The sequence below is a fragment of the Grampus griseus genome (genome assembly GCF_964374135.1).
Source record: "Grampus griseus genome assembly, chromosome: 17".
Lineage (NCBI taxonomy): Eukaryota > Metazoa > Chordata > Mammalia > Artiodactyla > Delphinidae > Grampus > Grampus griseus.
In genome coordinates, this window is record NC_139011.1 from 63928944 (window position 1) to 63955564 (window position 26621).

A 26621-nucleotide genomic window follows, 5' to 3' on the forward strand; every position below is an offset into this window, starting at 1 on the left:
TTATACACACTGGGGTTTGAATGACCCATTGGTTTTGCTTGACATCCTGTGTTTTCAAGAACATATGGAAGGCTTTCTCCAAATCAGTAAAGGCAGCAAGACATTTTTTACTGTACTGAACTGTTTAGTTGTCTACATATCACATTTTAAAACGAAAATAAAACTATCTCATGTTCTGCTCTTTCCTAAATCCAATAAGTTTTTTATGTTGAGTTTCAATAGTCTGTATTTCTAATGGAATATAATAAACTGATATTATACCTAATATCACCAGGTATTTTCCACTCTCATTGCTTGTGTGCTTTTTCTTTTCCTGTAAATTTATTCATTTATTTATGGCTGCATTGGGTCTTCGTTGCTGCACGCGGGCTTTTCTCTGGTTGTGGTGAGCCGGGGCTACTCTTCGTTGCGGTGCGCGGGCTTCTCATTGCAGTGGCTTCTCTTGTTGCCGAGCACGGGCTCTAGGCACGTGGGCTTCAGTAGTTGTGGCTCACAGGCTCTAGAGCGCAGGCTCATTAGTTGTGGCGCATGGGCTTAGTTGCTCCCCGGCATGTGGGGTCTTCCTGGACCAGGGCTCGAACCCGTGTCCCCTGCACTGGCAGGCGAATTCTTAACCACTGCGCCACCAGGGAAGTCCCTGATTGCGTGCTTTTTCTCTCTCTTTTTCCTCATCCCTTGTCTCCCTCATCGAGATGAAAATAAGCACCTTCACCTGTTTAGCTGTTCTCTTTTACCTCTGGGTCAGGTTTAGGATCTTAGGCTACTGTTTGGACTGTATATTTAATTATCTCAGGTATTATTCTCATGATGGCTTACTGCTTTTCTCAGTTTAGGTTTCCTGGGAGCTTATTACTCATTCATTTCCCAGGCTTTTTCTTGGCTTCAGTTATCAGAGCCTTGACCCTCTCGCTTTCTTTATTTTCTCATTATTTGTTGGCATTCTCACAATCTCTGGTCAAGATGCACTTCTTCAAAGATGAATGAGTTACTAGACTCCTACACTGTGGTTGACTGACAGGTCACAGAATAGTTTATATGGATAGAACAATAACCCAAACATGTAAATAGATGTCCCTTAAGACACAAAACAGAGAATTTTAAAAGTTGTGGTAAAAATAATATTCATTATTTTACATTAGATTCATCTGAATATTTATTTAGTTGGTTTTTCCTGGTTTTCATAATATCTGGACATGTCAGTGCGTCTTCTGAACACTACCTGATATTTTGAAGCGTGTTGGCATCTCGAATGACTGATGAACCAATGGGCAGTGTTCCTAGGGAGACACGGGATGCTCTTCTCCCCGGTATGGTGGGAGCCCTGACGCGGCTGCCACCCAGCATGTGAAGTGAACGCCTAGAGGCCTGCCAGCATCACTGCGGCCCTTCCCGGGCCTGCCGCAGCAGACATAGTAACGTGGAGCTGGTGGCAAGGCCCCTAGGTTATTTACGGGCAATAAAAAAAAAAAAATACATGAGAGGGGCTGAAGTATCATTGAAACACTGTGGCGTATCTGAGAAGGACGATGGGTTAGTTGCCAAGAAAGAAGAAGGACAAACAACTATAGTTTCCTCCTGTGTTCTGGCACAGAGTGTAACTTGCCCAGGGTTACAGGCCAGTAGAGGACCAAGCTGGCCTCCAACCCAGGATTGGGTTCTTCAGAGCGCATGCGTGTTCTGCTGCATTATGCTAACTCATGTAAACATCGCCTCTTTTGGAATATTAGGATATCATGGCACACTTATTCAACAGTAACCTCAAAAGCTACTTTGCACACACAGGAGAATTCGCAGCATGACTGAAATGCAATTTCTTATCCATATTGTGAGCAGGAATAAACCATCATAATCAGAGGTTGGAACTGGTAGCCTTGTACAGTTCTAAGTATTAGCCTTTTCCCGTGTGTGGTAGTCAGACTGAATATCAGTGTCACAGCTTTACCAATATCGTCTGATTTGTTGCCATGCCGTGTTTTTGCCTCAGGGTTCATGGCAGAGATGAAGAAGATTTGGTGATTCTCAGCTTAGTGCATGTCCTGGAATAAGGCACAACTCATACTATAGTATAATGATGAAAAGCATACCGAGATCATGTGCAGCGATACGGGGAAAGGAGAGCATAGAGAACTGCATTCCACATAGTATTCCTGGGAGGATTTGTGCAGAAAAGTTAAACAGTTAGTTTAAAATGACTGAAAATTCAATTGCTTAGCATTACCTCAGAGTATTTGTAGTTTAAAAGTAGGAGAGTTTTCTAAAGGTCCCAGGTACTCTTCTATTTTAGCAAAAGGTGCCTTTTACACTTCTTATACTGTAAAAGGATCCAGGTAGTTGAGAAAGTCCTTTTTTCCATTTCTTTGAAAAGTAATCTTTGAGTTAGAGGGTGCTATTGGCTCCAACGATCGGTGTAATTCCAGTAAATCATCTGGTATGGATTATAATAAAATGCCAAGTGTATTACCAATAACCAGAAGAAATTTCTAAGACTTTTCAATGATTATTATCAATAATCTGAGACTACTTGCATTGCCTGAATCTACCTGACAGCATACCTCCATGTGGCAATTTCAGCTAATAGATTATATTTCTACTTTCAGTTGCTATGAAGTCCCCCAAACTCTGCATTTGTTGTTGGTGGGGCTTTAATGTATATGCTCTTCTAACGATCGTGGGAATATGAAACAGTGGTTATTCACTTGATTAATCTTTATTGCAGGTGAGAGGATAAAATGTACTTTATAAAATACTTGATTAAATGTACCTGTTTCTTGGCATACATCTTTAGATGTTTAATTATAATTTTTATGTGTTGGAGCCAACATTTTCCTGTAGAAATACAGCTCAAGATTCAATACCGGGCAACAGTGGAAAATGGGATTCAGTATGAAAATATTTGCTTTATGTAAACCTTTTTATGAATGTAGCTAATGCATAAGTGAAGTCAAGCTGTAAAAACAATTAGCTGGGAAAATACCAAGTAAATTTTTTATATTCCAGTGAACATCTGTTAACTACACATTATTGTTGTCATTAAACTATATGCAAATGTACAAGTGGATTCACTTAGATTTGGGTAAAAAAGATAAAGTACTAGGAGTATGCAGTGCGTATAATTACTGTTTGCATCTCCAAACAAAGCACATTAATCTTTCTGCAATGCTGCTGATGTAATGTCTCCATGTTGCTTCTGGGAGTATTTGAAGTGGGCAAGCATCCAAAGTTGATAGTTAATTCTGATCAGCAAAGGCTAACTAGAGTAGACGTCTGGGTTGGACGTTGTAACAAAGCAAGCAATTTCTAAAGCTCTTGGAAGATTCCGGTGCAAACTCTATCATGCATTTATTTGAATCTCTTATTCTAGACATTACAAAATTAGTTTATCCGCACAGGGTGTGAAACCCCTTCTAAATTTATGATTTGTTGTTTGTATTTTTATAAAAATTCAAACTTCTCAAAACCATCTACTTTGGGGCTTAAGCTAATGAAGAAACAGAAACATTTAAAATATTTTCTAGAACGAGTCTCAGGAACCATTTTGTTGCTGGGAAGGATTTGAGAGATTTTCTTCACCAGTGGTCTTGAAAGAACATTCTCAGACAGCTCTTAATCAAAGATGATCTGTTGATGGAATTGAATAATGAGAATCTTCTTACAACTCAAAGAAATAATAAGCCATATTTTCCATAATTTTCTTAAACTAAGGATCTGCTGTTAGACTACTAGCATGCAGTATTTAGTGAGTACGTATTAAAATTTTAAATTGTATTCCTTTAAAACATTTTACAAAAGCTTTTGAAGTGCACTCCAAGTGCACATACACGTATATATTTGAAAATTGCTAAGTAAATGCACAGATGTTATGATATTGCATGAAAAATACTATAATTTCCCCCTTATTTGCCACTTGAATCAGATTGAGAAAGTTGATACAGATAAAATCTTTCATATTACTGATGAGTCTTAGAGAAAATAAGTCCTCTTACCCAAACAGCTTATAGATTAAGTAGATGGCGCTTAAATCCAATTGATCTTAATGTAATCTAAAGATCTTTTCCTCTGTTCACTCTCTGAGTGTTTATTTAAGTTTATCAAGCTTGTAAAAGTACTTGATAAACATTTTTAATTGTATTTCTTAAAATGTTAAGTAATCTTTATTATATTCAAGATAAAAAGCTTTTAGCAGATTAAACAATAACCTGCGGGAATACACAGACTCTTAACTAAGGCAGCATGTCTCCAAGTGTGTTTTGTAGAATACACATGCGAGTTCGCTACAAAGGGGGTTTCATTACCAAAAATATTTAGGAAACACTGTATAGTGTTTTTCCCTCTTGAAGACAGGACAGTTCAGACAACATAAAGCCTATGAGAAGGCAGGTTCATTAACCTTAAAGCTATGTTAATAGATACCTTGCAAATTAATTATATATCCACTGTGAGAAGTTAGAAAAGGGATGACTAAAGTCTGAGGAAGGAAAATGAATGTAGAAATAGATTAATTAGAAAACAGAAGAATAATAGAAAAATATGCAGAATCCAATATCTTGTTTTTAGAACCAATAAATACTTAAATATGTAGCCTAATCAAGGCATGCAATTCTGAGTTTAAAGCACAGATGTGCAAAACATGGTCTGAGATGGGGGAACACTGCAGATGCACAAGAAATGAAGATTCTCATAAAGGACTACTGTGTTTAACTCATGGAAGACGATTTCAGAACCTTGGATGGATGGGATGCTTTTGTAGGAAGATATAAATGATCAAAACTGACCTCAAAAGGAGAAAATAAAGAACCGGTTGCTCTAGATGTAGAAGGATAAGTATTGGAATAGCTAACTGCCACCCCTCGCCCAGCACCCTGAAGGAAAAGCACCTGACCTCGGTGGTTTCACAGGGGAATCTTACTGAACCTTCGGAAAACTGGAAACAGATTATTCTGGGCAACCAAAAATAACCTTGGTGTCTAGCTCAGCAATGCGAGTTTGAGATAACAACAAAGGATAGAGCTTCAGATCAATATTATTTGTAGAATATCAATGGAAAAATCTTAATTGAAATATTGGCAGACAGAATTTGGCGGTACATTGAAAGAAGAACCACCGTAACCAAGTGGCATTTATCCCAGGAATGTAAAATTGTTTCACGATTAGAAAATATGTTAATAAAATTCACCTTATTAAGAGATGAAAAGTAAAAATTGTCAACTACACAGATGCTGAAAAGACATAAAAAATCCATTCTCAACTTAGAAAATCCAATACATTATGAATAACTGAATATTACTTTAACACTGTAAACTGTGTACTCTGTAGATGCACCCACACATACTCTCTCCCTGTCTCTCTCTCTCTTTCTCACACACACACACACACACACACACACACACACACGACCATCCCTTCTTTTTTTTGACCGCACCACGAGGCATGCGGGATCTTAGTTCCCCGACCAGGGATCGGGCCCGCGTCCTCTGCAGTGGAAGCATGGAGTCTTACCCACTGGACCGCCAGGGAAGTCCCATCCCATCCCATCTTAACCCACCTCAACAGCCAGCGTTATGCTTAATGAGGGCACACTAGCCACATTCCCATTAAAGTAAAAAACAGGACCATCCGTTATCAACTGCTGTTTGGTATTCAGTTGGAGGTATGAACCCACGCAATTAGGGAAAAAAAGGAATGAAATGTGGAAAGAAATAGGAAGAAGTATCATTTTCTTGCGCATTAGTTGTGATTACCTGGAAAATTGCAAGAGAACTAAAAACTTGTTAGAGGCAGGCAGGAGAATTCAATAAGGCAGATGGGACCAAGTTAACATTCAGGAATGAAAAGTCTTCGTATTCACAAGCAAGGGAAGGGAAGGAGACCCCTGTAAGGAGGTGCCCTCTGTCTTCAGCGTCCATAAAAATCACCAAGGCTGTTTGGGAATCATGTTGATTCCTGGACTCGCCCAAAGAGTCTGATTGTCAGCCTTGACTGTGCGTTTTCACAGGTGTTCCTAGACCCCTCCAGGAGGACTCTGATGGTTTTTGTGTGGGACCCACACTCTGAGAAATGCTGCCCTGAGGACCCCACCCCCATTCCTGTACCGTCACTCCTCACTGGGCTGCCCGTGGTGCCAGCCATTTACCTGTCTCAGACGGTTTGCTGTGGCACCTGGAGGGACACAACGACAGCACACCCTGGCAAGAGAGCCCCCAGCTTCCTCTGCCGGGGACCCTTCTTTACTGTCCCAAGTTCTAGCACTGGGCGTCGGCCACCACGTGAGAGGCACGCCTGGCTGCTCCTGCTACACGCCCGCTGTCCAGTGGGGTGGCAGGAAATAGGGGGTGTCCTCTGTTACCTGTGCTTAGGGAAAACACTGAGCAGAGGTTCAGGGCGGTTGCAGCCTTTACTAACTTGCCAGGTTCTGCAGGGCTGCATTTCCCTGGAGTTTATCACTCTTTTCTCAGCAGTCCTGTAGTCAGTCACTTAATTCCTGTGCTTTCCAGTGCTTCCCTGCTTGAATGATCACTCATCCTTAGCAGAACTGTAACTGGTTAAGTCCAGCTCCTCTGACTCTGTACTTGTACCCAGGAAGCTACAGAAAAATGTAACTGTGCTGACTGGTCCCGTCTTGAAATAATGAACACGGCCCTTAGGTGGCTTTCAGCACTGCCGGCAGTTCCCTGTATTCTTCTGGGCAATTCAGGTTCCTGTGTTCACAGATGACTTGTCTAGACTATGCAGTGGCCTGCCAGCCCCCCTCTTCTTGCCTTTCTTTGGGCAAACAGCAGTGAGAGACTTTTAAGTAATAAGTCCGACTGTGTCACTTCCCTGCTTAAAGCCCTCCGATGGCTTCCATCACGTGTGGGATTAAGTTGTGACTAGTTTTCTGCCCCTCACCCCTTGACTCACTTCTTCCAGGTATAAGAACACTTGATGTTTCTCAAAAAATGCCCCATATGTTACCACCCCAGGGCCTTTGTACTTGCTATCTCATTTGCTAGGAACACTTCTTCCTCCGGGCATCCCCTTACCTAGAATTCTTACTCCAACCACCTCTTCATTCAAATGTCACATCCTAAAAGAGGTTCTCTGTTCTGCTTTACTTTTCTTCCTAGCCCATCTTACTAGTTGACACTGTTTGATTGATTGGTTGATTGATTGTCTCCTGAGGCCTGTCTACCATCCCTAGGGATTAAAGCAGTCCCTGGCATGAATTAGGTCCTTAATAAATATTTTTTGAATAATTTAATCCACATACGCCCACCAACCCCCACCCCTGGCAATCAAACAAGGGCAGGAAGAAGACGAGGTTATTAATTTCTGAGTGTTCAGAAGGGAGGGATGACTTTTATTCCCTCTCCCTTGCACTCCCCCAATTTGGCAGGCTAATTTCTGGGAGTCTGCCAAGAATGTAAATAGGAACAGGTGACATCACCTAGGAAGACTGTCTTGTCTATGAGAAACAGAAGTTTGAACCTTAGGGAGTATGAACATTTTTTTTAAAAAAATTGGTTTTTATTGAGGCAAAACTCACAGTCACATACAATTCACCATTTTACCTGCTTTCAAGTGTACAGTTCAGTACACTGAACCACAACACATTCACAGTGCTGCACAACCGTCACCACTATCTAATTGCAGAACATTTCATCATGCCCATAAGAATCCCCCGACCCCTGAACAGTTCCTCCCCACTTTCCCTCTTCCCAGCCCCTGGCAACCACTAATCTACTTCCTGTCTGGTGGAGTTGCCTATTCCGGACATTTCATCTGAATGCAATCATACAATATGTAGACTTTGTGTCTAGCTTTCCCTTAGTGTAATGTTTTCAGCGTTCGCGCACATTGTATCATGTATCCGTGCTTCAGTCCTTTGTATGGCTCCTCAGTACTCCGTTGTTTGGATATACTACATTTTGTTTCCTGATTCATCAGTTGGGTGGCCCTTTGGGTTCTCTCTCCTTTATGGCTGTTATGCATAATGCTGCTATGAACACTTGTGTGCCCATTTTTGTTTACACACCTTCAAAACTTTCTCTTCAGTTTTGCTGGGTCAGATGGTAATTCTGTGTTTAACTTTTAAGGAACAGCAGCGGCTGCACAGCTGTAAGCATCCTAGTGGGTGTGCAGTGGTGTGTCATTGTGGTTTTGACTTGCAGTTCCCTCATGGGAACGTTAGCGTTTAAGCACGGGTGCCCGAAAGGTGGGTTACTAGAGGAGGCAGAGCGTGAGAGAGAGCAGTGGTGCTGCCAACAGCTCGGTCTCCTGGGCTTACGGTGCCCCAGCTTTCTCTTTGGAACTGATGTGACCACTGATCTAAGGTTGGCTTAAATTGCCTTGATGTTCCAAGTCTATCATGACCTCTCCAAAGTTTATAGTTAGTAGCTCTGCAGTTTAAAGTGCTCATTTATCCAGTTCATTCAGACGCAGCATAGTGTAGGGGTTAAGCCCATAGCCTCTGGAGTGAGACTGTTCGGTTCAGACGCTGGCTCAAGTGGGGTGGCCTTGGACAAATAAGTGAACACCTCTGTTCCTCATTTCCATGCGTGTGAAGTGAAGTTGAGGTTGTTACTGTGACTGAAAGAGATGAGTATGCACAGAGCTTCAGATAGTGGCTGGCACATGGTGAGTTCTGTGTGTCGGCTGTAATCATGATGATGGTGATGGTGGCGATGATGATTTATCTAGATATCCATTTAGGGAAGGGGCAAGAATAGTTTTATGCTGGATCCAAGTTTGGGATCGAGGGTGGTAATTGTGTGTTTATAAAGTGGTGCTCGTTGATAGCATGCTCTGATTTCCATAGTCCTGTTGTGATACTGGCGTCAGTGATACAGTACAAACCATTGACTCTTGTGGCTCGTAGTCTGTATTCCACAAGTCATTCCACTAATTCATCAAATTTACATTTTGAGCGCAGGTTTACTTTTGTTTGGACAGGGACTAGACTGACTTCAATAAAATATTTTCTTTTGTTTATATACCAGTATAACCATATTATTTTTAAAATTTTGAAATTATGAAAGAATATATCATTTATAATTCCATCACTTCAAAACACCCTATCCCAGCCTTTAGTGCATATCTTTCTATATTTTCCCTTATGCATCTTAAACATAATTATAATTCTACAAATAGAATAGAATATCCTTACATCTCTTTTAAAGCTTATTTTCAGCCGTCCTGTGAATCTTTTCTGATAGATCCTAATTTTTGAAATTTCTCAAGACTAAACATTCAGATCCCATAAAAGATATAGCTTCAAAATTTATAGATGTGAATAGAGAAAGAACTCTCTCCTATCTAGACGTTTTATATACATACAAGCTTGAAAATGTGCCAAGGACTATTTTATAGCTTTATGATAAAACCTATTATTTTTCAATAGCAAGAAAAAGAATGCTTAGCTCTGCCAAAACATGTACAAAGAGTCAAAATAATCAGCAGGGCATTTGATTTCTAAGTTTTGGCCTTTATAGTTCTTTAAACATAAATTCTGCAAATATTTTACAGATAAGTAAACTGAGATAGAAGGATTAAGTGACATTTCTGTTTTCAGTCAATGTTAGAAGTAAACACAGAAATCCACAGCCTCTCCTTATTAGATCAGAAGATAACACGTTCATATATTTAAGACATAAACCTGTAGAGGAGACATGAACGCTTAAGCTGGGCTGAGATTTATGATAATGCTATCAAATGAAATGAGGCAATTATTTTTCAATTTTTAAAAGTTCTAATGTTATTTGGAATATGTCTTTCTCACCTTGTAAAAATGATACTTAGGAAGGTGGAGATGATGGAGAAGGCAGTCACAGAATGGTAGGGAGGATTTTAGTTGTTTAGAAAGATAAACACAAAATGAGTCCACAAAGAGGGCATTAATGAGGTAGATTTAGGGAGAATGGCAAGGATCTATGGTATGGAAAGTTGTTATAACTGACAAGTCAAATATAAGAATAAGAATACACATATTCTTGTAGGAATACTATGGAAGAATGTAAAATCTTCCCTTTGCTCAAAAACCAAAACAAAACTGTATAAGGAATGCCAAGTATTAATTCAAAGGAGCCAAATATCATTCTTTCTTTATTCTTGTAGTGACTTGTGAAGTCTTGAAGACAGGCCAAATCTAAAGACTTTTTTGAGATCTAAAGAAAGGGAAACTTTTATTTTCTTTTATTTGAAATTTTGTTTGTTTTTTATAAAAGTTCCGGTGGACAGAGGGCAAAGAGGAATGGGGGGAAAAAAAGCGGTCTTAACAAACAGCCTTTGTAAAACTTACACTGTCAGGCAGTGTGGCACATGAACCCATTTTTCTGACCTTTCGCTCCTGCCTGTTTGTGTCCCTGCTTGGCTTGACGTACCCTAAAAACAGAGTTTCACTGTGGAGGTCTGTTTGTTCAGCACCTACTCGGTAAGGCACCTCTGAAGTCTGTTCGTGGACCTTATTAGGTTAGAAAGAACGCTTGCATTAGCTTCTCTGGCCCGCCAAGGACATATCTAGTTTAATAAACGTATATGAAGAAAAACAGAAGAAGATAAAGCAGATTTTCGGGAAACTACTTAAGAGTTTCCTAAGCTCTGAAGTTAGGCAGACTTGAGTTTGACGCCCAGCAACTTTGTTGGGGAGATTTGCTACCTCTCAGGGTGACCATGGGGGCATGTGTCTCACCAGGCTGCCGTGAGGATTAAATGAGAAAGAGATGTAAGAAACCTAACCGTGGTGCTATAAGGAATGTGAGCAGTCCTTTGCTTGCATGGGGTGTGAAACAGTCATCAAGTCGCATCAGCCACATTGTAGGCTGTGCTGACCTGAGGAGCAGGTGTCTCAGCCTTTAGTGTGCAAACCCACCAATAAAACCTGTGCAACTGAAGACTCTTGTTCCATCCTCAGAGGCTGATTCAGCAGGTCAGGGTTAGAACACAGGAATCTGCATTTGTAACAGGCCCTAGAGATGATTCCTACGAAATCGGTATCACACTTTATAAAATACACTTCGGAGGCTGAGGGTAGAAGCCGTTTGACCTTGAAACTTTAATAGCCTGGATGGGTGAGTTTTCATGGCTCATCTTTTTTTTTTTTTTTTTTTGTGGTACGCGGGCCTCTCACTGCTGTGGCCTCTCCTGTTGCGGAGCACAGGCTCCGGACGCGCAGGCTCAGCGGCCATGGCTCATGGGCCCAGCCGCTCCGCGGCATGTGGGATCTTCCCGGACCGGGGTATGAACCCGTGTCCCCTGCATCGGCAGGCGGACTCTCAACCACTGCACCACCAGGGAAGCCTCATGGCTCATCTTTTAACAGTAAAAGATAGGGATCTAAGCACTGATCATAAAATTCTAATTGAGGAAAATCATTCAAGAACAGCAGTGTAAGATTAGGTAAGTATGTATGTGCTAATTTGTGGAAATAAGTGCATCACTTATTAGAAGCACTTTACCAGAAATAAATAAAAATATAAATAAATAAAAATAGAAAAAGGAACTCCATTAAATAGAGCCTATCAACCTTTCAAGTTAGTAAACTTTGAGCTTCTTTACCAAGGGAAATGAATACTTAGAGACCAGGACCTAACACGAAAAGAATTCTTCATCTTCTCTCCTGTAATTCAATCTGGGAGCCATTAATGAGAGTGCTCTGGTTAATCTTAATTGTCATGATGATATGAGGAGATGTGATATATAAGGTATTCAAACCACGTGGGGTAGATTATTAAGAATCATTGTTAAGTAAGAGGATGGAATGAAACTGGAATGAAACAAGTCAGGCGTCGGGTCTTGGTATTTCCTGCTGTTAGTGCTAGAATATTTTACTTTTTATGTTAAAAATGCAACATACCTAATTTTCCCTCTGATATTTATACAGTATAATAGATATGTACATACGTATCCACATCAGGCACATGCACGTACATAGAGCCATATTTGATGCCCCAAAAGGAAGAGGCCCCAAGGGCTCTTTAGTGTGCAATTAATATTTTGGTCTGAAAATCAGCAGATTGTTTCAGTATGGTTATGTGTTATGACATCATATTCCAGTAAAGTTATAATGAACAGAAATTTTGTTTGTCTCTGTGGTAAACCGAAATGAGTTTTGTAATTGTCAGCAGGCCTCAGTGATTATAGTGGCGCCCACTCCCTCCACCATAGTTAAAGGTCTGTTAGCATTCCAGTTGTGGACCTCTATTTTCAGAAGTGTATAATTAATTGTAAACATTTGCTCTGTGGGGAAAGCTTGCCATGTGGGATCTCAGTCCAGAAGTAAATTTCTGATTTCAGGTTGTCTGTTTTGAAGTTTTAGAGTGAAACCAGTTAAAAATAGGCATAAAGTTCTGTGGAGGTGGGAAAACTGAATTTTGTGGGAAACAAAATGAAAATAACCTGCATTGATGATATTAGTCTGTCAAAATTCTGCATTAAAGGGATCTAAAATAAAATAGGTAATAGGAAATTGTGTACTTCAGTGCATCACTAGTTACTGCAGTCAAAGAGCAAAAAAGATTGTGGTTGTAATGCTTTTTAGTCTCTGCACGTTAAAAATATCTTTTACTATAAGTGATTTTTTTCTTCCTTTAACTTTTTTATATTTGCCAATTAAAAATGAGAACATATGACATACAGTAAAAACACGTTTAAAGTATTTTATCTTAATAGAAAACTGTGGGCCAAGAAAATTGACTTTAAAAATTTAAAACAGTGACTTTTTCTTTTTTCTTTCTTTTCATACTCACTCTGGATTTCTCCACAACATTTGACATTGTTGATTATCCCTTCCCCTGACATTGTGTTATAATTTCTTTTCTAACTCTGACCCTCTTTCATCTCCTTCGCTGCTGTCTATTATTTCCCCTGCCTTTTGATCGTGGGCATTAGTCAGATCCCAGCCTTAGGCTGTCTTTTTTGGTTCTTTTACACTTACCCTTTCCAGGTGCTTATCCACTCAACATGGTTTCAATTATTACCTCCCAAATCTGCATCTTCAGTACTGATGTACATTTCTAGTCCTTCACCTTCAGTAAACCTTCACTGATTAGTCCCATCTGCCTGTGAATTCTTACAGAGTGGGCTCTATGCAGTTTATCTCAGGTTGAATATAGAGCTCTGCCACTTGGATGTCTAATAATCATCTACAACTTTAGTAAGACCTCGACTGGCTTCTCTTTGCTTGAAAAGAGACGCTTTGCAGCACAGGAGTGATTTTTAACTTAATTTTTTAGTGTTGCAGTTATACACCCAACATTCCATCAAAATCGAATCTGTTAGTTTTGCTAACTTGCCCAGTCCAGTGGTCACAGTTCTCAGTCAGCATTTCACTGGACGTGTAAGCAGCATCTGACACGACTGACTCCTCCCTCCTGCTAGATATACTTCTCCCATTTGGCTTTCAGGAAGGGCACTCTGCTTGCTTGGTTTTCCTCCTGTCAGTCACGCCCTCCCACAGAGTTCTCACCGTCTTGTGGCTTTAAATTTCACCGACATATTGATGATACCCAAATTCTATCTCCGCCTTGGACCTCTTTCCTGGAGTCCAGACTTATGAATCTGCCTGTCTTCTTTGACATCTTCATTTGGATGTCTAACAGACTGAATAATTTAACATCTCCACCCCAGAGCTGTTGATCCCAACAAACCCATTCCTTTCGCAGTCTTCACTGACTCAACGCACGGGCGCTCCACTGTCTAGTTGCTCATGTCAGAAACCCTGGGGTCTTCCTCGACGCCTCTCTCATATTCCATGGCTAGTCCTTGGGTAAACCCATCTTCTCCACTTTTGAAATTCATCCAGAATCCAAGTACTTCTCATTACTTCCGAAGCTGCTACCCTAGTTCAGGTTTCTGTATTATTGCAGTAGCCTCTTAACAGATCTCCTTGCTCCTGTCATCATTCCCCTACAGTCTGTTTTCAACATAATAGTCAGATAATCCTTCCAATCAATGGAAGTCAGATTATGTTGCTTCTCTCTTTAAAATCTGGCCATTTGGGGCTTCCCTGGTGGCGCAGTGGTTGAGAGTCCGCCTGCCGATGCAGGGTACACGGGTTCGTGCCCCGGTCCGGGAAGATCCCACATGCCGCGGAGCGGCTGGGCCCGTGAGCCATGGCCGCTGAGCCTGCGCGTCCGGAGCCTGTGCTCCGCGACGGGAGGGGCCACAGCAGTGAGAGGCCAGCGCACCGCAAAAAAAAAAAAAAAAAAAATCTGGCCATTTCATTCGGGGTAAAAGTCAGATCCTTACAGTAATTTCTAAGGAAGGCCCTGTGGAATCTGGCCACCTCTTCCCATCTCTTAGCTTTCCTTCCTTTACTCCCTTGATGCTAACCAGGTGGGAATCCTCTGAATTACTTGAACACGTATCTGTGTGGTTTCCTTCCTCATTTGTATCTGGCCTTTACACAATTGTCATCTTCTCAATGAGACACTCACTGGCCACTGTCTAACCCCCTCCCCGTCCCACCCCACCTGACATTTCTGAACCTTTCCTTCTTTTTCTATTCAACGTGTAGTTCTAACATACTAGATATTCTACATATTTATCTTATTTATTGTCTGTCTTCTCCACTCTAATGTGTGTTTTTGTTCACTGTGATACTCCCCCATCATAAGAAGGTGCTCCATAAATAATTGTTAAATTAATGGATTTTATTGCATATCCTCTTAATTTCTCCTAAGTTTGTTCTTTCTTCTTACAGCCCTCTTTATCCCATCATGTCTGCATCATTGCAGCTTTCTAGTCACGCATCCTTACCTCAGTCACATTAAACACAAACCTGCTAAAAATTTTCACCTTAAATACAATTTATTGTGATTCTTTCTGCTTAAGAATTGGCTTAAACTCTCCACTCTTTCTTATGTTGACTCTGATCTCCTTATTACTTTGCAAAGTACTTATTACTTTGCAGTAGGAGCTCCATCCTACTACTGTTCTTCCCATGTCTAATCATAATTACCTTCTGCTAAAAGCACAGTAATCTGCGTGTTGTCACCTAAATGGTCTTGCTTGTCGCTCACCTCTGTGGCAGGTCCCAGTCCTTCAGCACCAGACCATTTGGCTCACTTCTGTCAAAATGTGACTGAAAACTTCTTGCCAGGAAGTCTTCTGTGATAAAATTAAATAATTTTTACAATATTTATGTTTAATGTTTTCTAAAATATGTTTTTCATGGAGATCAGCATATATACTTTATTATCGATAGATGTATTGACTCACATTTTATCTTTTCTAAATACATTCGAGAGGTTAAATCTTTATTGGGGGGACTTCCCTGGTGGCGCAGTGGTTAAGACTCTGAGCTCCCAGTGCAGGGGGCCCGGGTTCGATCCCTGGTCAGGGAACTAGATCCCACATGCGTGCCGCAGCTAAGGAGCCTGCCAGCCACAACTGAGGAGCCCACCTGCCGCAACTAAGATGCTGAGCAACCAAATAAGTAAATAAACGAACAAAAAAAATTTTATTGGGGTTAATAAGAGGGTATAGTGCATTCTATGGTTGGTGTCATTTTAAAGAAAATAAATCTTACTAATGATTATAGAGTGATTTTTTTTTTTTTTTTTTTGGCTGCGTTGGGGCTCTGTTGCTGTGCATGGGCTTTCTCTAGTTGCGTTGAGCAGGGGCTACTCTTTGTTGTAGTGCGCGGGCTTCTCATCGCGGTGGCTTCTCTTCTTGCCGAGCACGGGCTCTAGGCGTGCAGCAGTAGTTGTGGCTCGCGGGCCCTAGGGCGCGGGCTCAGTGGTTGTGGCGCACGGGCTTAGTTGCTCCACAGCATGTGTGATCTTCCCAGACCAGGAATTGAACCCATGTCCCCTGCATTGGCAGGTGGATTCTTAACCACTGAGCCACCAGGGAAGTCCCTACAGAGTGATTTTATTGAGCTAACAGTAATATTTTTATTTTCTTACTTTAGGTATCATTGCCCAATGCCCAAGATCTTTTATGTTCAGCTGACTGTAGGAAATAATGAATTTTTTGGGGAAGGAAAGACTCGACAAGCTGCTAGACACAATGCTGCAATGAAAGCCCTTCAAGCACTGCAGAATGAACCTATTCCGGAAAAGTCAGCTCAGGTGGGTCACTGCTGCATGTGGCAGCCTGTTTCTTATAGTTGCCTAGGGAGACTACTGAGAAGACAAACAAATGCTTTTTTACAAATAAGGGAAATCTCTGCTGATAGGAAGGACCACCAGAGTAGCGATCTGCTATGATTTGCTCCTCAGCTAACCTGTGTGCTATATTAGACTCTTGTGTTCCTGCTGGGATGACCTTACCTTTGAGCACTTTGGTTCACCCTGTGGAGTTTCCAGGCAAGGGAGGATTTGGGAATGTGAGCAAGGATGAGAAATAATATTCATTTACCTTGCATCGAATGCTACGGTTTATTGAGCATGGATTACATTGTATTAATTAATCTAGAATCAAGGAGTTTAAAGTGGAGGAGATCTTTATGAACTTTTTAGTCCTACTTTATTTTACCAGAGAGGTTATTGAGGCTGATCTTCAGTAATTTCACTCGTTCCCATGGCTTCAGCTACTTTCTCTGTTGACTTCAAAATAGTATCTCCAGCCCAGGCGTGTCTAGTAAGTCACCTTCTCAGCGAGTTCTGCACTTAGTTATTTGAAACTGTGCGGTTCAACCTGTACAGTTTCCCTTTCCTCAAGCCTGTTGTTCTTCCCCCTTTGAGATTTATCTTAGTTACTGGCAGACTTAGAATTTTTGTCCTTGTACACTTTCATTATAACCCTTATCCGTTTGCTTATCTGTTTTCCCACTAAGTCATAAGCTTCTTGACAGCAGGAATACTGTCTCTTGATCTCTTTAATGCTTATACTGTGTTCAGTATATGTGAAGCCCTCCAGAAGTAAGTGTTAAATAGGTGAATAAGTAAATTGACACAGAGCTCCGAAATCCTGGTTTGCATCCTGCACTCCTTCTGCAACTTAGTCTCCATAGAAGATTAAATATCATATACCAGTGGAGGTAGTGTGTGTGTGTGTGTGTGTGTGTATGTGTGTGTGTGTGTGTGTGTGTGTGTGTGTAATGGAGGTGTCTAAAGAGAACTGGGTCTGAGGAGATAGGATAAACTCAAATTAGTGAATGGTTGAGTAAGAGATTTCCACACTCAGCATTTATCCTTCTACTTTGAGGAAAAAAACTAAAACCAAATCACAAGAAGCCTCACAGCAAAGCCCTCGACTATGGTGGTTACATAGAAATCCACAAGATCCAGTTTCTGGTTTCCTGTTTCCTGTTGTATTTTAGATAGGTTCTCTTGATTGTTAAATACATGTAAAGTTTGTTACAAAGTGAAGATTCAATGTCATCCTATTTTTTGTGATTTAGAATGGTGAATCAGGAAAAGAAATGGATGATGACAAAGATGCAAATAAGTCTGAGATCAGCTTAGTGTTTGAAATTGCTCTGAAGCGAAATATGCCCGTCAGTTTTGAGGTATGTGTTCAGCAGAGATCTCCCATTTTTCCCTCCTTGCTCCTTATTATTTTAAATAAACAAACAAATAAGATTGACAAATAAAATTTCAGTATCCTGAAAGAATTAATGTGCTTCCTGACGTTTGAACTCTCTATCATGAAATGATACAAGCCCTGAGAAAATAGAACTTATGGATTCCTGCTGATTCTCTTTGCCTTTTCTGTATTAAGCCATTTGTGTACATGATATTTCACGTTTCATCATAAAATTTATTTGCTGAGTTTAAGATAATTTGTAGTAACCTATAAGACTTGGTGTTTTTGATAAGATCACATTGAAAATATTCAGTATAGTTAATATTTAGTGACATGTATATATTAATATCTAATTTCGTCTAAATTTATGGAGGCCAAAATATGTTTAAATTTAACCTTTACTAATAAGTCACCAAGAAGTAATTAAGCAGCTCTCTAGTTTACAGCTAGATAAATGTCACCAAATATTTTCAAAATCGTGTGACATTTAAAAGAGAAAAAATGTTAAATTGTTATAATACCTCCTTTATTAAGAGGTCACTAATTTTGCAACTCAAATATCTAGAAAATAGGCCAAACCCAGGAAATAAACTGAAACAGTTGATGAGTATCTATCTTCCTTCAAATTATGTGATGTTTACCAACTAGAAAGCTCCCACATTTTACTCTCACTGGCAGGATCTACTTACCTCGACTGGGAACCTGTTTGCTTTCTTAGACACAGTCCTAACAAGTTGGGTTATCTGATTTCTCAGTCCATAGAGATTAAAGGCAGCAAAATGAGGAAAGCAGGAAGAGAATGTACTTGAGGGCTTGTTGGTCCCAGCAAGAAATGATAGGGAAAATATGGAAAACCTATCAAAAGTAATTGCATATAACTCAAAAGTCATTGGAAGATGGGGCCTTTTAAAGGCTACAGTGAAGAGGAACAGTTTTAAAAGTCTTAGATGTCCTTAGAGACATCAATATAGTATAGTATAGAATATCTGATGTTCATAATGATGATCTAATGTGAACAATAAAAGGTTAAATATTTAGTCAGTAAAGTATATATGTATATATTTTAATTGAGGAAGATGTCCATCAAAGTGGTTAAACAGTTTTGGTGTTTCAACTTGTAAACTTAAATTACTTGGAAAGTATGCTTATCATAAATTCCTTATCCCCAATAATATTGCATTATTGAGATATTATATGTTTTCCTAATTGGTGTCCAATATTAGAAGACAGATTTTTAATATAATGTTCAATGGTAAACTATTTAAATAGGGTATTTTTGTTTTTTTTAGGTCAGCCTTTTGAAGGAGACTATAAAGCACTCAGGTTTTGGAAGGCATTTTTCCTCCAAAAACTGGTATAGTTTAAAAAGAGCACATTAATTCAGGATTTAGTAGCAGACAGATTCATAATCCGTTACTCTAGAAAGTTAGGTATTTCTATGGCATACCTACTTACCTATTTAAGGTCATGTCACAGAGCGTAAACATTCCTTTTTGTAATCAGCCTTTGTTGAGGTCTCCATCAAAATTAGATTATTTTTCATACATAACCTGTTTTTGAGAAGCTTCCACATGCAGGATGCTTTATGGGTTATAAAACTCCTGGCACTCCAGTAACTTACTCTTACAGAGGAGAAAGATATGTACACAGTTATATGCAAATTATCATTCTGGATGGCCTGTGTACCTAATGTAATATGGTATGTTTTATGTTCTTAATTTTCTGTTCCATAAGAAACAGGGTAACCATAATTAGAATTGCCTGTTTTAAGCTAGTAAAACACAATTTTGACCATGAATTGAATGTGTTTATTTAGATTTCTGTTTTTTCAAATTCAGTTCCTTTAGGCATCGTAAGTATCATCAATGAATAGCCCCTGTATAATGACTTCGTAATAGCCTTATTGAAGGAATCTATGATTTTGGCATAATTCTTAATAATTTCAATCCTGATTATGATATGAACATTAAGAAAGATTCATGCCATAAGAACACATCTTAAGTGCCTGTACTGAATATTTTACTTACATTCAATAGGTTATTAAAGAAAGTGGACCACCACATATGAAAAGCTTTGTTACTCGGGTGTCAGTGGGAGAGTTCTCTGCAGAAGGAGAGGGAAATAGCAAAAAACTATCCAAGAAACGTGCTGCAACCACTGTCCTGCAGGAGCTTAAGAAACTTCCACCTCTTCCTGTGGTTGAAAAGCCAAAACTGTTTTTTAAAAAACGCCCTAAAACAATAGTAAAGGTAAGTATATGCTTGTGAACGTTAGTTTTACTATGTAAATGTTATAGTATCTGTAGCTAAAAGTTTTTTCATAGGCCAGGCACTTAAACCTGTGGATTATAAACAGTCCCCAAATCAGGGTTGGACATGTGTCTATAAATGAATAACAATTCTGTTTTGCTTTTAGACACTTGTATACCTGTGTTTGTTCATGAAATAATAATACCTTAAATAGTTATCGTTTTTTATGGTTTAAAAAATACTTTCCCATTCATGATTACCTTTGGTAAAATTCTCATCATGATTCTGTAAGGCAGGTGTTACCCCTCATTTTACAAATAAGGTTTTATGGGACATATTCAAAGAATTTGCTCACTTGTATTCACCTATCATGTGCAGCAGCCTGAACTACTGATCTGTAACCCAGTGTTCTTTCTGCAGACCACACTGCTGTATGGTGACTGCTTAGGATTTCAGGACACGGGGGTTGGATGCAGAGTCATAATCATATGAGTAATCCTCACACTGATGACAGCAGAAGCAGCCAGTAAATAGAAAGCACTCAGTGCGCCAGACATGGTCCCAGCACTTCACATGCTTTATCTCATTTAATCCCTGTAGCAGCCCTAGGAGGTCAGCGGGGCGATTTGGTTTCTGTTCTTTCAGGCATGAATACCGTGTCAAAGAGAGCACACGGCTTTTCAAGATGTTGTAACTCTTTCTTTTACTGAATCAGATTTTATTTACGTTAACCAAAAAAAAAAGCAGAGGTCAGAGGAGTGAGATGAATTAGCACTTAGCACAGAACGGTGCCTGCAGACACCCAGCGTGTGTGATGTGAATGGAGCGAGAGCTCTGCTCCCAGAGAAAGCCTTACACTGCCAGCGCATGAGCGGCTAGCTCAGCCTCGTGTATTTAGCAGACTTCTTCAGAGCATCAAGGGTGACGGAAGTGAAGTACATTTTATCTTTGATGGATTTCTTTTGTTTAGATCCTGCAGTGGTCCAATTGAAATATTTCTGTAGGTTTTAGATTTTTGTACCTTTGCTTTATTTAAAAATACATACAGACATATTTACATAAATACACAAATACCTGTATAAATAACTACATAAATACTTGTTCTTTTTACTGAATACTGTCATTACTTCACTGAGAGGCTGTAGATTATGCAATTCCTGAAATAGCATTCTACGTTGTGCTGCAAGGTAGACTAAAAATAAACGCCAAATAGATCCACTCCTCATGAGTCACAGTGGTTTTGAGGACTGGCTTTCATTTATATGCTCTAACCACATGGTCAGGGAGTAGGATATGGTTGTTAAGAAAATGACCATCAGAGTCAGAAAATGACCTTGGAGTGTGAATCCTTGTGACCTGAGCAAGTTACCTAACTTTTCACTTCTCTATTTATAAAGTAGGAATAATAATTGAACTTGCTTCACAGGATTGTTATGTGTTACTTGAAATAATACATAGAATGTATTAGTCATTATTATTAAATATTTATTAACAATACAAATAATAAGTACTCAATAAATATTAGCTATTGTTATTTTGTATCTAATTCTATTCACATTTTATATGTGCATGAATGTATCCGTGGTCTGTTTTCCTAAATCTTTATACATATAAAATCTATAGCTTCTCCATGATGGAAGAACAGTGCTCTGCATCAGAATGGCAGTGCAAAACTGGTCACATTAACCTCCACCTAATCTATTAAACTAAATCTGATCTTAATAAATTAAGAATAATAAGCCTTTAGTCTAGAAAAGATCTATCACTTTTTATAGTAGAATATAAATATAACTCTTGTTACTTTTAACCGTAGCCATTAAAAGCAAGAGTATTGTTTAAATGTTATTCCACAAACGGGGGGGAGAAACGTTTTGAATTTTAAAAATAATTTGCTACTACCTCCAGTATATAAGCATGTTACTCTAGAACTTTCTTCCTATCCACCATTTAGATCTCAGCTTAAACTTGACTTCTTCAGGGATGCCTTCTCTGATCCTCCCCCAGTCCCAGATTTGGTTCGCCCCCTGCAATTTTCCTCACATACATCACACTTGGAGTTTCTTGTACCATATCTGTCTTATGTTAAAGTCTGTAGATATTCTCTGAAATGTAAGGTTATTTTGAGAAAGCAGCATGCGTACAGTGAGTTGGAATCTAGAGAATTTTGAGTATGATCAGACCTTCCACTTACTGGGCCAGTAAGTGGATCTGCTTGGATGGTGTCTTGGTTTTCAGCATTTTAGTCACTTCCCTAAATGTCTTCTACATCTAGGGTCTACCATTCCTTACTATGCAATAGAAGTAGAGAAAATAGCTGTTGATGATTTACCTTGATTTTATTTAGAATAATGAAATTATCACATTGTCTCATTTGATCCTCTGTGCTGTAGATATTATCCCCATTTTACAGATGAGGTTCTTGGTGTTTAAGAAACTTCCCTAAGATCACAGAGCAGAGTCAGGTTTCAGTTCCAGTCACATCTGATGCCAGTGCCCATTTGAAACTGGTTGGTTGTGAACTCCTTTTGGATTTTAATTTACTCTACAGAGTCACCTTGTTAAAATGTAATACTGCCCTGATGGTGTCTTTGGGTTTAGATTCTGTTCTTTAATGTAGCTTCTCTTCTATAAGGTGAGGCCTCAAAGAAGGTTTTCTGATGTTGGAGATAAAGTTTTCTGAATAAGACTGTCCTTACTGGTTTGTAGAATGATAATCTAAGACTTGCTATCCAAGGAATAACTTCATTTTCAAGGGTGCTAGTAGTTAATTTCAGTCAAGGGAAGAAACCAGCCATTCTTAATGTTCTCAGAACTCCGTTATTCTCTGATTGGATTTATGCATCTGGTTCTTTGTCATTGGAATCTGTATCAACAACATCTTTGGAACCTACAGACATTCTTATAAAATAGGCAAATTAAACAGGAATAAAGGCAACATACCGTTGGAAGTACATGTTTATGTGACCATCTTCATGGACATCTTCTAGTGCGAGACCCAAGAGCTTCCCTCTACCTTTTCATTGGCATTTCAATCTTAGACTTACGGGTTATTATCTGTATTTGTCTTTTCTCATCAGTCCTTCTATACTTCTATTACAATATATATTTTTTTTCATTTTCTTGGTATGTAAGTAGAAACCAATATTTTATCAAAAGCTAAAATTTTCCTTTTCTTTCTTCTCCCCCTCTACCCAACTATTGCAGTATTGAAGTTCTCAGTCTTTTCCCTCTCTTACTCTCTCCTAGGCTGCTCTTCATACTTCTAGGGCTTCAATTCAGTCCTTATGTAGATGATTCCCAAATATTCTTCTGTGCTCGACACTGCCTATTGGGCCTCTCACTTAATAGTTCACAGGCCCCTGAAACTCTGTCCAAAACTCATCGCGTTCCCTCCTGAACCTCTTCCTCTTCCTGCATATTCCTTATCATAGTGACGGGCATCCCCATCCAGCTGCTGAAACAGAATCCTGGGAGTCATTTTTTTTTTTTTTTTTTTGGCGGTACGCGGGCCTCTCACTGTTGTGGCCCCTCCCGTTGCGGAGCACAGGCTCCGGACGCACAGGCTCAGCGGCCATGGCTCACAGGCCCAGCCACTCCGCGGCATGTGGGATCCTCCCGGACCGGGGCACGAACCCGTGTCCCCTGCATCGGCAGGCGGACTCTCAACCACTGCGCCACCAGGGAAGCCCTGGGAGTCATTTTTAACATCTCTCCACCTCCTTGTATAGAGTCAATCATCAAACCCTATTGATTCCATCACTTAAATATTTCCTAAGTTGGTCCATTTCTTTCCATTCCCTGCCACCCTTTTGATCCAACTCACAGTCATGTCTTGCCAGAACTACTACAGTAGGTTTTTAATTGGCCTTCTTCCTACAAGTACTTTTGACATGAAAAGATCTTTCTAAAAGTGTTGTCTTTTAGAAATACTGATCAGATCATGTCATGCCTCTACTTAAAATCTTTTAGTAATTTCTCACTGTTCTTTGGGTAAAACCCCAAATCCCCAAAACATAATTTAAAGGACCTTGCAGGATCTGACTTAGAGGCTGTACCTGCAGCACCAAGCTAGATATGGTCGAGACTCAACAACTACAGGAAAAGCTAAGACTATATAGTGGCTCTTCTGTGAGTTTAGTGTAACATATATAAACTGTAACTTAGTGATTACCCTTGTCGCTAATACCTGTTTTAGAGTAAATTTTCACAGGTGGATATAAAGTGCTGACCATATGACATGCAAACCTTCATTTCTAGGAATAATACATGAAGAAAGTTAGTTTGCATGCAGAAAAAAATATTTGATTTGCAAAGGTTTTTTCTTTGGTTTGTTTTTAAACCTTTTAGAAGCCACTAAAAAGGCTGTACATAAACTTAAAAAAAAGCTTTTATCAAGTTTTATTCATAGACATTATCTTATATAGAGTTAAAAATAGAGTGCCTTCTAAAAGGTTTATATAGGATGTGTATGTAAGTTAAAAAGCATACTAAGTAAGAGTAAGACCTACCACCCAGCTTGAATATAGAACATTTCTCGGTAAGGTTGAAGCTATCTGTATACCCTCTTCTGTCACATCCTGATACCACCTCCCTTAGGTAACCTGCCATCATTAGTTTTGTGTTTAATATTTCCTAATCTTACAGTTTTACTACATGTTTGTTTTTCTGGAAAATGGTATTTGGTTGGTTTCTAAAATAGCTTTTTTGGGGTGTAATTGACATACAGTGAACTGTACATATTTAAAGCATACTATTTGATATGATTTGATATATGTATACACTTGTGAAACCATGACCACAGTCAAGACAATGAACCTATCCATTGCTCCCCAAAGTTTCCTCATTCCCCTTTGGAATCCCCCCACCTTCAATTCCCAAGCAACCACTCTTTTTTTGACTGGCTTCATTCACTCGGTATAATAATTTAGAAATTCATCCATGTTGTTACAGCTATTAATTGTTGGTTCTGTTTTGTTGCTAAGTAGTATTACATTGAATGGATATACCATAATTTGTTTATCCATTCACTCTTTGTTGGATATTTGGGAGGCTTCTAATTTGGGGCTATTAAAAATAAAGCTGCTGTGAACATCTGTGTCTAAGTCTTCTGGGCATATGCTTTTTTTTCTCTTGGGTAAATACTTAGGAGTAGAGTGGTGTGGTCATTTAGTAGGTATACGACATTTTAAGAAACTGCCAATAGTTTTTCAAAGTGATTGAACCATTTTGTTTTCTCAGCAGCCATGCGTGAGAATTCTAGTGTCTGCACATCCTTTCTAACACATAGTATAGTTAAATTTCAGTTGTTCAAATACATGCATATTGATATCTCATTTTGGTTCAGGTTCCTCTAGTGACTAATGATAGAGCATTTTTTTGTATATGCAGTAGCACATGAAGCTTGCTGAAGTGTTGTTCAGATCTTTTGCTCGCTTAAAAAGTTTTAAGTAATAATTTAAATAATAACAAATAATACATTTAAAATATAAATTTATTATGGAATTTTGAGAGGTCTTTATATATTCTGGGTACAAGTTTTTTTTTAATCAGATATGTGGTTTGCAAATATTTCTCCAAGCCTGTGCCTTGTCCTTTTTAAAGAACAGAAGTTACTAATTTTGACAAAGTTCAGTTTATTATCATTATTATTATTGAATGTGATTTTGGCGTTGTATCTAAGAAATTGTTACCTAACCAAACCAGAAAAATTTCCCCTATATTTTCTTCTGGAAGTTTTAGTTTTAGATATTACACTTAAGCCTATGAACCATTTTGAGTTAACTTTTGTGTGAGGTATGGATTGAAGTTTTGGTTCTTTTCTACATGTGAATATCCAATTGTTCCAGTACCGTTGGTTGAAAAGACCACCCTTTCTCCACTGAATGGCTTTTGCACCTTTGTTGACCATATATGTGTGGATGTACTTCTGGATGCTGTTCTGTTTCATTGATCTCTTTGTCTGTCTTTCTGCCAGTACCACACATACTATCTTGATTACTATAGCGTTATAATAAATCTTGAAATCAGGTAGTCTGATTCCTCCAACTTTGTTCTTTTTTCAAGGTTGTTTTGGTTATTTGTCCTTTGCATTTCCATATGAATTTTAAGTATTGGCTTATTAACTATTACCCAAAAGCACATGCTGGGGTTTTGATTGGGGTTGATAGATTGATTTTGATTGATTTGATAGATTTGATTGATAGATCAGTTTGAAGAGAATCAACATTTTAAGAATATTGCGTCTGCTGATCCATTAACATGTGTGTCTGTCCACTTACTGAGATCTTATTTAATTTCACCAGTGTTTTGTAGTTTTAATGGGCTTTATATAAATTATTTCATACTTTATACATACTTCTGTGCTTGCTTTTCTCACTTAACATGTTTTTCTTAAATTCATTCATCTTGATGTATGTAGCACTACTTAATTCATTTTCACTGTTATATGCCGTTCCATTGTATGAACATGCCATAATTTATTTTTTCTTTTATAGAAGAATGTTTAGGTTATTTCCAGTTTTTCTTTTTTTGCTATTTCAAATAATGCAGCTGTGGATATTCCCATACAAATGAGCTAGCACATTTGGGTAACAGTTTTCTAGTTGAAGAGGCTACTGAGGAGTGGGTTACTTATTGGCTTTACTAGGCGTTGCCAAATTGTGTTCCAGTTTATATTATGACCAGCACTGTGTAAGTTTTTGTTACTCCCCACCTTCACCAGTTGAGGCTGTTGGACTTCTTTTGCTAAATTGATAGGTATGAAATAGTGTCTCACTGTGGTTTTAATATGCATTTTCTGAGTCTTAATGAGATGGATTATCTTTTTATATGTTTTCTTTTCTTCTGTTAAGTATCTGTTCATCTCATTTGCCCATTTTTCTTTTATTTTTAAAAGTATTCATGTTTGGCTGCATTGGCTCTTAGTCG

General features: G+C 38.9%; 1 protein-coding gene across 14 annotated transcripts in view; it reads left to right on the forward strand.

Moving 5' to 3' along the window:
- Positions 1-26621, forward strand: part of STAU2 (staufen double-stranded RNA binding protein 2) — a 301142-nt gene that overhangs the window by 89303 nt on the left and 185218 nt on the right. For all 14 annotated transcript variants that reach the window (XM_082674511.1, XM_082674521.1, XM_082674510.1 and 11 more), the window contains 3 exons: positions 15887-16046; positions 17321-17428; positions 19482-19694. In XM_082674511.1, the coding sequence (XP_082530637.1) occupies positions 15887-16046; positions 17321-17428; positions 19482-19694 (481 nt within the window). The remainder of the gene's footprint in view (positions 1-15886; positions 16047-17320; positions 17429-19481; positions 19695-26621) is intronic.